Source organism: Puntigrus tetrazona, unplaced genomic scaffold (assembly GCF_018831695.1).
Source record: "Puntigrus tetrazona isolate hp1 unplaced genomic scaffold, ASM1883169v1 S000000683, whole genome shotgun sequence".
In the NCBI taxonomy this organism is placed as follows: domain Eukaryota; kingdom Metazoa; phylum Chordata; class Actinopteri; order Cypriniformes; family Cyprinidae; genus Puntigrus; species Puntigrus tetrazona.
In genome coordinates, this window is record NW_025048297.1 from 17,963 (window position 1) to 33,994 (window position 16,032).

Consider the following 16,032-nt stretch of genomic DNA (forward strand, 5'->3'; position numbering starts at 1 on the left):
AGCGTAGATGACATTCTTTTTACGATGTCACAAGTACATCATGTTTTATGAGTAGTGTTCCCGGTTCCAGCTGATCTAATTAATGCAGCCTAAAAATTTATTTGAACAGATTTGAATAAGAAGTGTATTAGTGTGTATGAGTTATGTGTAGGCTAGGTAAAAGATATGTCTTTAATCTAGATTTAAACTGACAGAGTGTGTCTGCTTCCCGAACAGAGTTAGGGAGATTGTTCCAGAGTTTAGGTGCTAGATAGAAAAATGATCTGTCGCCCGCAGTCGATTTTGATATTCTAGGTATTATCAAATGGCCAGAGTTTTGAGCAAGCAGCGGACATGCAGGACTATAATGTGATAAAAGCTCGCTCAAGTATTGAGGAGCTAAACCTTTCAGGGTTTTATAGGTAATTAATAAGATTTTAAAATCTATCCGTTGCCAGTGCAGTGTTGACGAAACCGGGCTAATGTGGTCATACTTCCTAGTTCTAGTAAGGACTCTAGCTGCTGTGTTTTGGACTAGCTGAAGTTTGTTTATCAGGCGTGCAGAACAACCACCCAATAAAGCATTACAATAATCTAACCTAGAGGTCATAAATGCATGAATTAATATATCTGCATTAGACGTTGAAAGCATAGGTCGTAATTTGGATATATTTTTACACATTTAACAGATGCTGGAAACCTGGTTTTCAAAGGAAAGATTGCTGTCAAGCAGCCCACCTAGGTTCCTAACTGATTATAAAGAATTAACAGAGCAGCCATCAAGTGTTAGATTGTGTTCTAGATTGTTACATGTGGGGTTTTTAGGTACAATTATTAGCACCTCCGTTTTTTCAGAATTTAGCATTAAGAAGTTACTCATTATCCAGTTTTTTATATCAATTGTGCATTCTTCTAGATTCTCAACCAGGCTGTGTTGAAATATACATCTGAGTATCACCAGCATAGCAGTGAAAGCTAATACCATGTCTCCTGATAATATCTCCCAGAGATAACATGTATATATCTATCACGCCCCGGCGCTTCTTCTGAACGGACCGAGGAGACTTCATCTCTTGCTTCTGGGGAAGCAGAAAGTGCCACAACAGAGCGCTCCTCCCGCGACAATAAATCGTATGAGGAGCTACTCGAGGTGGTAACTCACGCAGTCGAAAGATTAAATCTAGACTGGCCCCAGGAGCGAGAGACCCCCAAGCGCTCGAAACTAGACGACAGATTTCTGTCGGGTGGCAGGGGGGAGGGGCCTCAGCGACGGTCTCTCCCCTTCTTTGGCGATCTCCACAAGGAGTTGGTGCACTCGTGGAGTAAGCCTTATTCGTCCCGTGTCTTCGTGCCATCGACGTCAATTTATTCGACTATCGTGGATGCGAAGGCACGGGGCTACTCGATGATGCCCCAGGTGGAAGAGACGCTTGCGGTCTATCTCTCCCCTGGGACTTCATCGTCCCTGAAAAAGCAGACCCTCCCCACCAAGCCGTGCCGTATGACATCTTCGCTGGTGGGGAAAGCTTTTCAGGCAGCGGGTCAGGCTGGTGCTTCCCTGCACACCATGGCGGTTCTGCAGGCGTATCAGGCTGACCTGCTGAAGGACTTGAGCACAGGCGGGTCCATAGTTGAAGAGGCGTTTTTAGAGCTGGGACAAAGACCGCGCCATCCTCCTTGATGCCCCTGTCTCGCCTTCCGGCCTATTTGGCGATGGTATTAACTGTTAACAGTTAATACCGTCGCCACTAGGTTTCGGGAGGCGAAACGCTATGAGGAAGCGTTTGTGAGGTTTCTTCCCCGCCGTGCTCAAGAGTCGGGACCACCGTGCCACCCGGCCCGACCAGGTCCGGTCCTTTGAGGCGTGAGGCACAGAAGGACAGCGTGGCGAGCCGAGCACCCCCTCAGAGACTGGGGTGCGGCTCGCCGCGCTTCACAGTCCGCCTCAAAGAGAGAGCCTCCGCGAAAAAGAAGCCTTGATACTGGTGCGCTCAGGACCGTGGGTGCTCTCTCGGGGAGAAGCGCGAAAAATTCAACAGAGAATAAAGGCTCCTTCCTGGCACCCTCAGGAAGCCATTGTTCAATCTCCGCCGCCACTGTTGTTTCAGGGAGCAACGGTTTCCAACGAAACGTTGGATGTTCGGTCGCCTCCTGCCACGTTTCAGGACGCCGACCCCCCAACAAAACGAAAAAAAAAAAAAATTAGTGCCCTTTCAGAGAAGCTGGCAGCGTGGAAGCTACTGCCAAATATCTCCCATGGGTCCAAAAGACCATAGAAAGAGGCTACAGGATTCAGTTCACATATCGTCCTCCGGCGTTTCAACGGCGTGATTTTCACTTCTGTGAAACTGGAATGGGCGCATTTGTTGATACAGGAGTTGCAAACTCTGCTGGACAAAGGGGCCATAGAACATGTTCCCCTACTAGACAGACAGTCTGTTTTTTCTCGTTCCCAAGAAAGATGGGGGGCTGCGTCCGATTTTAGATCTTTCGAGGATTGAACCATCACCTCAGAACATACAAGTTCAAGATGTTAACAATAAAAAGGATTGTTTCTCAAATCCAACCGGGCGATTGGTTTGTGACAATCGATCTAAAGGACTCATATTTTCACATATAAATATTGCCACAACACAGGAATTTCCTGAGGTTCGCTTTCGGGGGCGAAGCTTACCAGTATCGGGTTCTTCCTTTCGGCCTAGCATTGTCACCCCGCACATCGCAAGATGCTAACGACAGACGCATCCCTCATGGGTTGGGGAGCGGTCTTAGATGGCCGTCCAGCCCAAGGGATCTGGAGAGGTCATCTTCTCGAATAGCACATCAATTGCCTCGAAATGAAGGCTGTATTTCTGGCCCTGAAATACTTCCTCCAGCAGTTGAGAGGCTACCATGTCCTAGTGCGGGTGGACAACACGGCAGTAGTCTCTTACATAAATCGCCAGGGCGGACTGCGGTCGCGCCGCTTGAACGAGCTAGCGCAGCAGGTTCTGCTTTGGGCACAGGACAAGTTCCTGTCCCTCAGAGCGATTTATATTCCCGGGCACATGAACATGGGAGCAGACTTGCTGTCCAGACAAGCTGTGACACATGGGGAATGGAAACTCCACCCCGAAGTAGTCAGTCAAATCTGGAAAAAAGATTTTATGAAGCGGAGGTGGACCTCTTTGCTTCACAGGAGACAGCACAATGTCCCCTCTACTTCTCTCTGACTCATCCAGCTCCCCTGGGTCTGGACGCGATGGCCCATGTGTGGCCCAGAATGCGTCTTTATGCATTTCCTCCGATTGCTCTGCTCCCCGGAGTCCTAGCCAAGGTCTTTCAACAGGGGTCTCGCCTCTTACTCATAGCACCCCGTTGGCCAACCAGAATATGGTTCTCAGATCTAATATCTCTCCTCGATGGCTCGCCGTGGGCGATTCCGGTGAGGAGGGACCTTCTCTCTCAGGCACAGGGGACAATATTTCATCCCCGTCCCGAGCTCTGGAATCTTCACGTCTGGCCCCTGAGAGGGACCAACTAAGTGATGCTGGCCTTTCAGCCAATGTAATAGAGACTATTCTTAGCGCTAGGGCTCCCTCCACTAGAAGAACATATGCCACGAAATAGCGCATCTTCAAAAGTTGGTGTACAACACACCATGCAGACCCAGTTCACTGCCAAATTGTTTCAGTGCTAGAGTTTCTGCAAGAGAAAATGTCCTCAGGCACACATCCTAATACTCTCAGAACTTACGTGGCCGCCATTTCGGCTTGCCATGCTCTGATTGAAGGGGCTTCCGTAGGGAAACACCCTCTAGTTGTTCGCTTCATTCGAGGAGCTAATAGGTTGAGGCCGCCCACCAGGCGACAGTTCCTTCATGGGATCTAGCTATAGTGCTTGAGGGCTTGGTGGACACCCCTTTGAACCACTAGAGTCAGCGCCTGTCAGGTTTCTGACCCTAAAGATGGTTTTTCTAACAGCTATTACTTCTCTGAAGAGAATTGGGGATTTGCAGGCTCTGTCAGTCTCGCCATCCTGCCTAGATTTTGCCCCTGGGCTGGTAAAAGCTATTTTGCATCCTCACTCTAGTTATCTTCCGAAAGTTCCATTCTCGACTGTAAATCTGGTCGTCCTTGAAGCCTTCTGCCCTCCACCATTCATGACACCGGAGCAGGAGAAACTTCACTTACTGTGTCCAGTACGTGCTCTCCAGATTTACGTCCACCGCACTAGCCAGTGGCGTAAGTCAGAGCAGCTTTTCGTATGCTATGGTGACCGCAACCGTGGGGCGGCTGCCACTAGACAGACTATGTCACACTGGGTGAGAGATGCTATTGCCCTAGCCTATAAGGCGCGTGGTCAAACTTCGCTTCTAGGAGTTAGAGCTCTTTCAACCAGAGGGGTTGCATCGTCGACGGCTTTAGCAAGAGGCGCCCTTGCAGCAAGTCTGTGATGGGGCAGGTTGGTCCTCTCCGCACACATTTGTTAGATTTTATAGTTTGGATGTCCATGCTACTCCGGGCTTGCATGTCCTTGAGTCGACATCCCAGAGTAATGTCTGAGACCTCTTCAGTGTTGCGCGCACACACTCCAGACACTCCTAGTGCGGCGCGGGCGTTGGTATTCTCGTTCCCATTAGCGCATTCAGCGCAGCATCGAGAATAGCTTTTGATAGGGAACGTCTCGGGTTACTTGACTGTAACCCTGTTCCCTGAAAAAGCGGGAACGAGATGCTGCGCCTCAATGCTGCACTGTGGGCGTGACTGGACGTCCTTTCAGACAAAAATTTGACCTGAGGATGTTTCCGCGTCACATCTATTTATAACCTCCAGGTGTTCGGGATCGGGTGACGTCACCTGACCAAGGTTATATAAGCCAAACTTTGGCGTGTTTGACACACATGCTTCAACAACCGGTCGAACAAAAGATGTTCTCCCATTAGCGCATTCAGCGCAGCATCTCGTTCCCGCTTTTTCAGGGAACAGGGTTACAGTCAAGTAACCTGAGACGATTTCTCGTCACTGAGTGGTGAGAACCTGTTTAATGTTTCGGAACGGAACGGAACGGAAGAGTGGTGTTGTGACATGCAACTAGTGCGCCTCACGGTCACCCAGCTGCTCTACTGCAGGGGCTCTGATTCACTGAACTAGTCGCATCCAAAGCGGTATCTACATCCCTCAAATTATTTCTGTCTTCAATTAAAGTTCAATTAACGCACCGCACGGTTTTAGATTAAAACGAGCGAACAAACAGCAGTCAAATTTGTTAGATTAGTTTGATAGTATCAGAGGCATGTAGATAACTAAATTATATTTGAGCGCTAAAGAACAGAGGGTGATAAATTGAAAAGGGAAGCGGAGCTACAAACAAACCTCTCAGCAGACAGGAGCAATCGAGAGTATGCAGACAGGAGCCTCAGGAGAATCAGGTGTTAACTAAGAGAGCTGCACTAGAAAATACTCTGCGATCTGAGCAGGAACTGAGTGGGTGTTAAATAATGTGTGAGACTGGTCGCAGATGTGTGTACAATGAGTGTTATTGTATGATAGGAAATGTAGTCCAGGTTATAGCGTAAAAGTCTGGTGTTAATCAGTTGGAAAGCAATGGGCCAGATTTGTGACAGTTGTTTACTGCTTACATATCTGAGATTGCGCAGGTTACAGATCCAGAAGCAAAAGAACTTGTCAACGTTGCCCTGTGACTTTTATTAATAACATAGTTTAAATTCTGAATTGATACATTATTTTTTTCCAGCAATGAGAGGATTGTAGAGAGAGTTTAAAACCTATCTATACCTTTTAGCCCATAGCTTGCAATATTCTTGTTGTCTGTTATTTTTATGCTCTGCATCCCATCCTTTATCATAAGCTCTATTGTTTTCAGTTGTAATGCCAATGGAAAGCAGTAAATCACGTAGTGGTCTGCTTTTGAGTTTCTTTTCACTTTTCCTTTTTAGTTGTATAAATAAATGTAATAATAAATTGAAACTGCTGCAACCATGCTGTAACATATTGAATGTGACCCTTGTAACACTGTCAAAGAATGTTAACCACCTGTTCAACAATATAAGGGTTTTTAGTTATAAGTTTTTCCCTCATTTCCAGATGAACTGAAGTCCCAGCTGAAAATTAGACGAAAGCAAATAGCAGCCCAAGGTTAGTAACTTCCAAAATACTTACAAAAAAACCTAAATTTAAGCATTAACCATTTATTTTTGCATCCCTTTTTCTTAATACATTCTTATCCTACTCATTTAAAGATAGGCCACATTCATGATGCAAGTTTAAGGAGCGACAACATATTTATATGGTAGTGAGTCCTGTAAATTATAGTTCTGTGTGTTTATGGAACAGCAGCATTTATTTGTAACCATAGCAACATTTTGGTGTCTTGTGGGAGTGAAGAAGAATTTAGCTATTTGGGATCAGTGATAGAAATGCTACTTTTTTGTTTATGCTTGAGAGGCTGCTTTAGAGAGCACTGTCTTGCAGTATTGCCATGTTCTCATATTTACAAGCACCAAGTCCATGGGTGTGACAACAGGGTATTGTAATTGCACTTTTTTATAACTCACACTAATTATATTACAAAATGACATATGTAGAATGGTGCATAAGTATGTGATTTGGGACAATTCTGTTGATTTTTGAGGGATAATTTTTGTGACAAACCTTTGGTTTTATTATTGGTCCCTAATAATAAGAAGAACACTAACAAAAACAATATGTCTTATAGCAGCTTTGGTAATATATAATAGTAATAATACCCTAATAATAATATCACATAATCTGGCGAAAAAGAAGAGGGCCCTGCGGCTCTTTGGCTTGTACGCTAATAAACGGAACAATTTTAATAAGGTAATAATAAAAGATGTAACAATTCCAAGAGGGCCCCTTGCACCGCAGTACGCTCCATCCAGTTCCGGTGCCCGCGCCCTGTGCGCTCCGTCCAGTTCCAGCGCCTGTGCTCTGTGCGCTCCATCCAGTTCCATTGCCCGCGCCACGAGCGCTCTCTCCAGTGTCTGCCCAGCCAGCACCGCCTCAAGTCTCATGCCTTGTGCTCTCTGTGCCCTACCTTCCCTTCGTGTTAATTGTGTAATTATCTTCACCTGCTCCTTGTTAGTTTAGTCTATTACGTCGTATATTTAAGTCTTGTGTGTTTGTCCAATCGTCAGTGTCCATACAATGTCCATACGTGGTTTTTGTTCTGCCTGTCTGTAATTATTATTATTTTGCCCATTTTGGATTAAATCTGTTTAAGTTTATTTTGCTTCTTGATTGCTCTCTCCTGCGAAACCACGACCGTGACAGGGACCATAATACAAGCAAAATTCAGCATTAAGCAAACAGTAGTGTTGATGTTAAACTTCAGTCAGGACTTCCGGTTTGATAATGAGGGGTTGAGACGCCACGCGTGTGTACGCTCCGCGTTATTTCATGTAATCTCATCAGAATACACCTGATTTTAACAGCAGATTGGAAAGTTTTTATACTTGTGAAACTTTACATCGTCGAAATAATCGTAAAATGAGTAAATCAACGAGGACAGGCGGCAAAACTCAACATGCACAGACTTGTCAAGAAAGCAGCAAAATGGCAGATAGCGGATCCGCATCCCCGCAACTTACAACCGAATCTCTAGTCAAGGAGCTCGAAAGGTTCAGAAAGGACATGACTAGAGAATTCGTTACACTTCTAAACAGCTCTCTGGAACCAATCCGGTCTTCAATTGAATCGATAGGTGCGACCCTGACAACGCAAGCAGCTACGATCAGTGAGATGGAAGCGGGCCTATCGGAGCACAGCGACCAGTTAACTCGACTCGAACATAATGTCAGCACTCTTCAAACGAAGATGACAATCATGGAAAAAGAGAATACGGCGCTTAAGGCTAGCATAGAAGATCTGATCTCTCGCTCGAAGCGCCAAAATATACGAATCATTGGCCTTCGGAGGGTATTGAAGGAAGGAATGCAAGGGAGTTTGCGACTAACCTGTTTTCTGAACTTCTTGGCGACTGTCTAGCAGAACCACCTGAGTTGGATCGCGCACATCGCAGCCTCCGACCCAAACCTCGCGCGGGCGAACCTCCACGACCGCTGATTGTCAGATTTCATCGTTACATCATCAAAGATTCGGTCATGACATGGGCTAAAGCGCAGAGAGACCTCTCTTACAAGGATCACAAGATCAAAATGTATGAGGACTTTAGCACAGAGACGGCGAGGAAACGGGCGGCTTTCAACAAAGTGAAGAGCCTTTTCTACAAACGAGGAGTTCGGTTTGGAATGCTGTACCCGCGCGCGCCCGAGTGAGCTGCAACGGCGTGGAACGGATCTTTGATTCTCCTGAAGCAGCAGAGTCGTTCTATCATCAGAAATTTACAGACTAACTGTGGAACTATAGACTAAACTGTATTGCCGCGATGGAAGGATGACTTTAACAGGTACAGTTTATACCGCGGTTCTTCGAGATAATGCTTCCAGTTAAAGCTCTCGTTCTATTGCAATTACGTCCGGATACGTTATTAATATGTTTAAGATTTACGTTTCTCATGTATCACTAAAATTTAACAAGGTGTAAATTTAAGTTTTTGGAGTAGACAATTCTACGTGGTTAATCGGTTGTGTAAATGGGTGTTCTGGCATCTCGTCATGTTCAAAAGACGAGCTTCAGAGTTGTAAGTATAGTAGGTTTTTCTCTTTTTCTCTTTTTTTCTTTTTCTTTTCTTTTGTTTTTGTTGTTTCCCTTTCTATTCTTCACTCTCACCTATTCATGTGTCTCAAAGATCTTTTCGCTCATTTTATCATCTTCATTATTATCATTTTCATTATTATCATCATTATGTGCTGTTTTTCTCCAACAACAAATGAGTGTTCCTAAAGTTAAAGTGGAGGGGCTTACTTGCAATACTATCAGATTTGTTACCTGGAACGTGAGAGGCCTTGGTGGTCAAATTAAAAGATCAAGAGTTTTCTCGCATTTAAAAAGTATGTCTACGGATATTGCCTTTTTACAGGAAACTCACCTCAAGATGTGTGATCAGAACAGATTACGTAAGCCATGGATTGGTCAGGTTTTTCACTCAAATTTTAATAGTAAATCTAGAGGTACTGCCATTGTAATACACAAACGTATAAAGTTTGTCCCAAACAGTGTAATCTCTGATCCTGGTGGACGTTACGTAATAGTATCAGGTACTCTATATCAGACCCCTGTTATATTAGTAAGCGTTTATGCCCCTAATTTTGATAACCCGGCCTTTATGACTACACTATATTCCCACTTTCCAAATTTAGATACTCACCACCTTATTTTGGGCGGGGATCTTAATTGCACAATAAGTCCGACTTTGGACCGTTCTCAGCCAAGGATATCAGCTCCTAGCTCAATGTCTAGGACCTTTTCATCTGTAATGGATCAGTTGGGGTGTGTAGATCCCTGGCGATTTCTCAATCCAACTGCAAAAGATTTTTCTTTCTTTTCGAATGTCCATCATGTATATTCACGTATTGATTATTTTTTTATAGATAAAGCTTTTTTATCTTTAGTCAAATCTACAGAATATTCTGCAATAATTATCTCAGACCATGCCCCACACATTTTGGATCTCTCGTTCCCTCAAAATTCTTGTAAACATGCTGGAAATTGGAAGCTCAATAGCAGGTTATTGGCTGACAAGGAATTTTGTGAATATATTTCTAAGAATATAGATTTTTTTTTGGACACCAACAAATCTGAGTCTGTGTCGCCATCACTGCTATGGGAAACATTCAAAGCATACATACGAGGAAGGATAATCTCTTTAAATGCATATTGGACCAAATGCAGAAAATTAAAACAGCAGAAACTAATTGATAAAATTTTAGAGTTGGACAGATCAAATGCCAGGTCACCAAACACGGCTTTAGAGACGGAGCGGCTTAAACTACAAACTGAATTTGACTTACTGACAACCAATAAGGCAGAATTTCTGCTAAATCGAACAAGAGCAACATACTATGAACATGGAGAGAGAGCTAGCCGTCTCATGGCATCTCAGCTCAGACATCAGCGGGCTTCTCAATTAATCTCACAGGTTTATGACTCCTCAAATAATCTTATCAATGATCCAGTCAGAATAAATTCAGAGTTTGCTTCCTTTTATTCTAGGCTATATAAATCAGAAGCTTGTTCAGACACTAATGCTATTCATGATTTTCTCTCTCAATTAGATATTCCGAAATTAAGCTCAGAAGCAGTCAGTAGCCTAGACGCACCTCTTAGTTTGGAAGAGATAACTTCTTGCATCGCAACCATGAAAAACAACAAGGCCCCTGGCCCGGATGGCTTCCCAACTGAATTTTTAAAAAAGTTTTCTAATCAGCTATCCCCCATTCTATTAGAATTGTACAATCACTCTTTGGACCAAGGATTCTTGTCACCATCCCTAAGCCAAGCTTTGATTTCATTAATATTAAAGAAAGACAAAGACCCTAAACTTTGTGGCAGTTACAGACCAATTAGCTTAATTAATAATGACGTTAAACTATTAGCTAAGGTTTTGGCCAAACGTTTAGAGTGTCATCTTTCATCCATTATATCAGATGACCAAACTGGTTTTATAATGGGCCGCCAGTTATCGTCCAATATACGCCGTCTGCTGAATGTAGTCTTTACTCCATCCAGGTCATCAAAGCCAGAAATGGTCATTTCGCTGGATGCAGAGAAAGCTTTTGACCGGGTGGAGTGGGATTACTTATTCACAGTTCTACAAAATTTCGGATTTGGATCTACATTCATATCATGGATCCGTTTATTGTACTCCAATCCCTCAGCATGTGTGAAAACAAACTCTGAAATGTCTACTTATTTTTCTCTCTCGGGTACCCGTCAAGGATGCCCACTCTCACCTCTCCTCTTTGCTTTGGCTATTGAGCCTCTCTCTATAGCTTTGAAATCTTCTTCAGTGTTTTCAGGTATTAGTAGAGGCGAACAGGAACATCGGGTATCATTATATGCTGATGACCTTTTGTTATACATCTCAGATCCTCTTAACTGTATGAACAACATAATGCATTTGTTAAACGAGTTTGGCTCTATTTCCGGTATAGGCTGAACTTTGCTAAGAGCGAATGTTTTCCAATTAACGCGCGTTGGCAAAACAAATCTCCCCGACAGCGTTACTTCCGCTTCACATGTCTTTTACTGGTTTTCGTTATTTAGGGATTCAAATCTCAAAATCTATCAAATCTTTGCAAAAAGAAAATTTTACTAAATTAATAGACCGTATTAAAGCAGATCTTCAACAGTGGAATAATCTTCCGCTATCGTTAGTAGGCAGGATTGAGTCAATTAAAATGAATATCCTTCCACGTATGCTTTTTCTGTTTCAGACGCTTCCTATTTTTCTCCCCAAATCCTTTTTTAAGTCACTTGATGCCATCATATCCTCATATATTTGGGCTGGTAAACCCCCACGTGTTTCGAAGTTAACACTTCAAAGAGCCAAACAGGATGGTGGTCTTGCACTTCCAAATTTTCTTTTTTATTACTGGGCAGCTAATATCCAAAAAATATATTTTTGGTGTAATTCCCAGATATCACTTGGTGTCGGATGGAAGCCAATTCCTGCGTATCATCCTCATTACCCGCATTGGTTTTTGACCCCAATCTGCGATGTCCCACTAAATTCACCACAAACCCGATTGTACTCTCTTTACTAAAAATCTGGAAACAGTTCCGAAATCATTTCAAATTAAAAGCATTGTCCACTTTGGCGCCTATCTGTGGTAATCATCTTTTTGTCCCTTCTAGTTTGGATTCTACTTTCACACAGCTAAATGAAAAGGGTTTAATACAGTTCCGGGATCTGTTCTTTGATCACACATTTGGGTCATTTAACGATTTGTTGAGTAATTATAAAATCTCTAAATCAAACTTATTTCGTTATTTTCAAATGCGTGACTTTGCCAAAAAACATTTGGATACTTTCCCCCAGCAGCCAAAGAATACTTCAATTGAAGATATATTCTTGCTACCAAAATTTCTGAACCGCATTTCCTCCATTTATGACCTGCTTCGGTCCTCACATCTTCTTCCTCTTTCTAAACTCAAACAAACCTGGGAGATGGAGTTAGAACAGGAAATTGACGAGGAGCTGTGGGACACTGTTTTAGCCAAAATTAACTCTGTCTGTATCTGTGCTCGCTTAAATCTCATTCAGTTTAAAGTTGTTCACAGAATCCATTTCACTAAAGCAAAATTAAAAAAACTCTGTTTATCAGAAGATGATAGATGCAATAGATGCCTGTTGTCCCCAGCAGACCATACTCATACATTTTACACTTGTCCTAGTCTGAATTCTTACTGGTCGTCTTTTTTTGATACAATGTCAAAAGCTCTTAGTGTTTCTGTGATACCTTGTCCAATAGCAGCAATTTTTGGAATATCTCCTGTTGATGGCTTATATAAGAAGCACCATGCCGATATTATAGCCTTTGCCTCATTAATAGCCAAAAGACGTATTCTGTTACACTGGAAATCCTCATGCCCCCTCCTAATCTCTCTTGGTTGAAAGATTTGATGTCTTTCTTACATTTGGAAAAAATCAAATACTCTATCAGTGACTCTGTCAATTCATTCTATAAAATGTGGAATCCTCTGCTTTCCTTCTTTGAGACCATACCTGCATTATAGATACAGAATCCTTATTTACCCCCCTTTTTTTTTATTTTATTTTTTTTATTTAATTTCCTTTTCTTTATAAGAAATTACCCCCTTTCTTTTTTTGTTTTCTTTTTCCTTTTTTTTTTTTTTTCCTCTATTTTCTGTATAATATTTGTATGTGTATTCCTTTTTTTTTTTTTTTTTTTTTTTTTTTGTGTGTGTGTGTGTGTTGTTGTTGTTGTTGTGGTTGTTCAAAAAAAAAAAAAGTTACATGTGTGTATGTATACATATATTACAGTAAAAAAAAAAAAAAAAAAAAACTTCAGTCAGTTCAGTGTTGTTTCTATTTAATAATATGAATTTAAAACAGTAAATTGATGTTGCTGAATTTTAGAAATTATAAACATGTTTTAATTGAGCTATAAAACAGTTTTGCTTGTCATTATTAATCTAAATTATCATTTTTCTTATTTTATTTTTTTTATTCTGCAGTGCCGTCAAACTGAAGTTACTATAAGTTATTAAGTCTTTTTACAGAGAGTTGTTAAAATGTTAATACTAAGAAATATGCCCTAGTGACTGTAAAAAGCTATATTAGTTTTTTATTGTGGATTTTTATCATAACAGGATTTTTATTTATTTATTTATTTTTTGGGGGGATAATTTTTTTTACATTCAGTATCTCTCATTGTTTTGGCTTTATTTGTCCAGCTTTTTGTTAATTACAGTTCATAACACTTCTGGAATAGGTGACATTATAATGCATATTGCAGATGTTTCTCATTGTACCTATTTGTTCTGTTCTATTTAGGCTTAACAGAAAACCAAACAGCATCAGAGTCAGACTATGTTGAGGAAAGAATTCTTAACCAGATAGAAGAGGAAAAGAAAAGGTGTGTCTCATTTTATTACTGAAATATTTGTAATTTACTAACCTTCTTTGATCTTACCTGATAAATTACTCATATGGGTTTGTTTTTTTCTTCATAGTTATGAGATCAAATCTGGGTGTTTAAAAGGGTTGAAGACAGAAATTGAACATCTACAGCTGTTGCATGGAAAGTTGAAAGTGAAACTTCAAAAGGACTTTGAGAAATGGTGGACTCCAGGAAGGCGCTTAGGCTACAGGTTGTTCGTATATTTGATTTTGTTCACATTATGTAGCAATGTGTTATGCTACTTTTTAAATCTTGATAACCTTGCAGTACTGTCCAGAATTACCTGATCTAATGATCAAACAATTGCTAAATTGCAATTGCAATCAAATATTTGCAATCAAATGTAGCAGTTTATAATTTTCAAGGATTCAGGGTTTTATTTGTCACATAAACAGTTATATAAAGAATATCTAACTAATATATAATGTCAATCAAGCCCGCTCCACAGAATACAAATGCTTATAAAGTATATGGCAAATAAAAAAGAAAGAGAAAGAATTCTGGGAAGTACAGGAGAGTGTAATAGACTTATATAAGGAAATATTCAGAGGACCAAATATGTTCAAGAAAAGAGTGCACAAAAGTAGGTACAATAATATATAGAATGTCTGGAATGTTCACTCTCTCGCACAAGAATCACACAATGGTCGTCTTTTGGACAACTGTTAAGTCAGCAGTCTTCCCCGTGATTGAGTAGCCTACAAACCTAGACTGAGAGACCACCTTTGCAGGTGTTCTGAGTTGATTAACTAATTAGAGTGTGGGAACAGGTGTCTTCAATATTGAACCTTTTCACAAAATTTAAATTTTCTGAGATACTGAATTTAGGGTTCCCTGTCTGTCAGTCATTACAAGTTTTGTCATGATGACAGACTGGTGGGGGGTCTTGCTTGGAGCCCTTATTAGCTCTGATAAGAGAAAACGCCAATGAAATTTGGCAAGTGGTTAACTAATCCTGAGCTCCTCCCCGTCACGTGGGTATAAATAGGTTACAGGTGTAAGATTTTGCTTAGGAGCTCTCAGTCTCACCAAAAGAGCAATTTCTGTTTGCAGTTGTTTTGCGTCTTTGTAAAGATACCATTTTGACTGTGCCCTCTTGCCCTACTATGTTGTTTGGTGCACCGAGGGAGGGCCAGATGTCAAACGCAGCATTGGGGGATGGGATATCGTCAGCTGAGGAGAATGATGAGGAGGAGCCATGGCCTTTGGGAGCTGTGGCTTCCTCCAAGTCGGATTCAGAGCTGCAAGCCATGCTTGCCCAGGCTGCTGCGAGTATCGGGCTGAAGGTGTCCACACCGCCCAGCCGTCAGCCCTCGTGGCTGGATGGACCAGCCCTCGTGGCTGGTAGGACCACGGCAGCTCTCGCTGCTACGGCCTGTAACGCTGCGGGCCAAGCCACCTCTGCCCTGCATGCCATGGGAATCATGCAGGTTCACCAGGCCAAAGCATTGAAAGAGCTGCACGAGGGTAAATCCAACCCGAGATTAATGCAGAAGCTGCACACAGTAACCGACTTCGCTCTATGAGTGACGAAGTTCACAGTGATTCACAGCAGTACAACAGCAGACTGAGGAGATTGAGCACATACTCCCCCAGCGTGATCTTCCAGCTGCCAAAGCTCCGTTGTGGGTTTCGTCTCGTCCAGCTTGTCACCGAGGGCACCCCCCTGCGGCAACAACACCAGCTCCATCGTGTGCTAAGCCCCCGTTAAGGCCGATGCGTGGAGCACTATGCAGGACGTCTGACTGTTTCCCGCTTGACACACCCCTTGGTATGCCGATGACCCTGATGGTGCCACTTTCAAAGAGATTGGATGTGTGGTTAGCACTACCCAATCCTTCACTATGGCTTATCTGGACAATTCAGCTCGTTTAAGCGATCCAATTTGCCTGGTGCCTTCCCAAGTTCAGTGGCGTTCTAGAAACTTCTGTGGCAGCCCAGAATGCTTCTGTCTTGTGAGAGGAAATTGCTGTCCTCCTGGCAAAGGATGTAATCGAGCCGGTCCCTCCAAATGAAATGAAGGCAGGGTTCTACATCCCCTAATCCATTGTACCCAAGAAAGGCCTTTGAACGCCTTCGACCAATCCTGGATCTGTGAGTTCTGAATCAGGCCCTGCACAAGCTTCTGTTCAGGATGCTCACGCAGAAGCTCATCGTCAAATGCGTACAACACCAGGATTGGTTTGCAGCAATAGACCTGAAGGACGCGTATTTTGTCTTCATCCTTCCTCGTTACCTTTTCTTCCTTTTCTACAGTTCACATTCAAAGGTCGAGCATGGCAGTACAAAGTCCTCCCCTTCAGGCTCTCCCTGTCTCCGCTGATCTTTACGAAGGTTGCAGAGGGCGCTCTTGCCCCCTTAGGAAAAGTGGGCATCAGACTCCTCAATTATCTTGACGACTTGTTTATTCTAGCTAAATGGGCATGGCGCAGTGGGACACTCCACGTGACAATCACACCGGCTTGTCATCGCACTTTCAGCCACTT

General features: G+C 42.6%; 1 protein-coding gene across 2 annotated transcripts in view; it reads left to right on the forward strand.

Annotated features, from left to right (window-relative positions):
• The window catches only part of LOC122334906 (kinesin-like protein KIF6), a 51,711-nt gene that overhangs the window by 3,819 nt on the left and 31,860 nt on the right, over positions 1–16,032 (forward strand). The window contains exons 3-4 of one of the 2 annotated variants that reach the window (XR_006248837.1): positions 6,066–6,116; positions 13,420–13,501. Coding sequence is in view for 1 of the 2 variants with exons in the window: in XM_043232791.1 (XP_043088726.1) it covers positions 6,066–6,116 (51 nt within the window). In the remaining variant the exon portion in view is untranslated. The remainder of the gene's footprint in view (positions 1–6,065; positions 6,117–13,419; positions 13,502–16,032) is intronic. The other variant, XM_043232791.1, reaches the window with a different exon arrangement.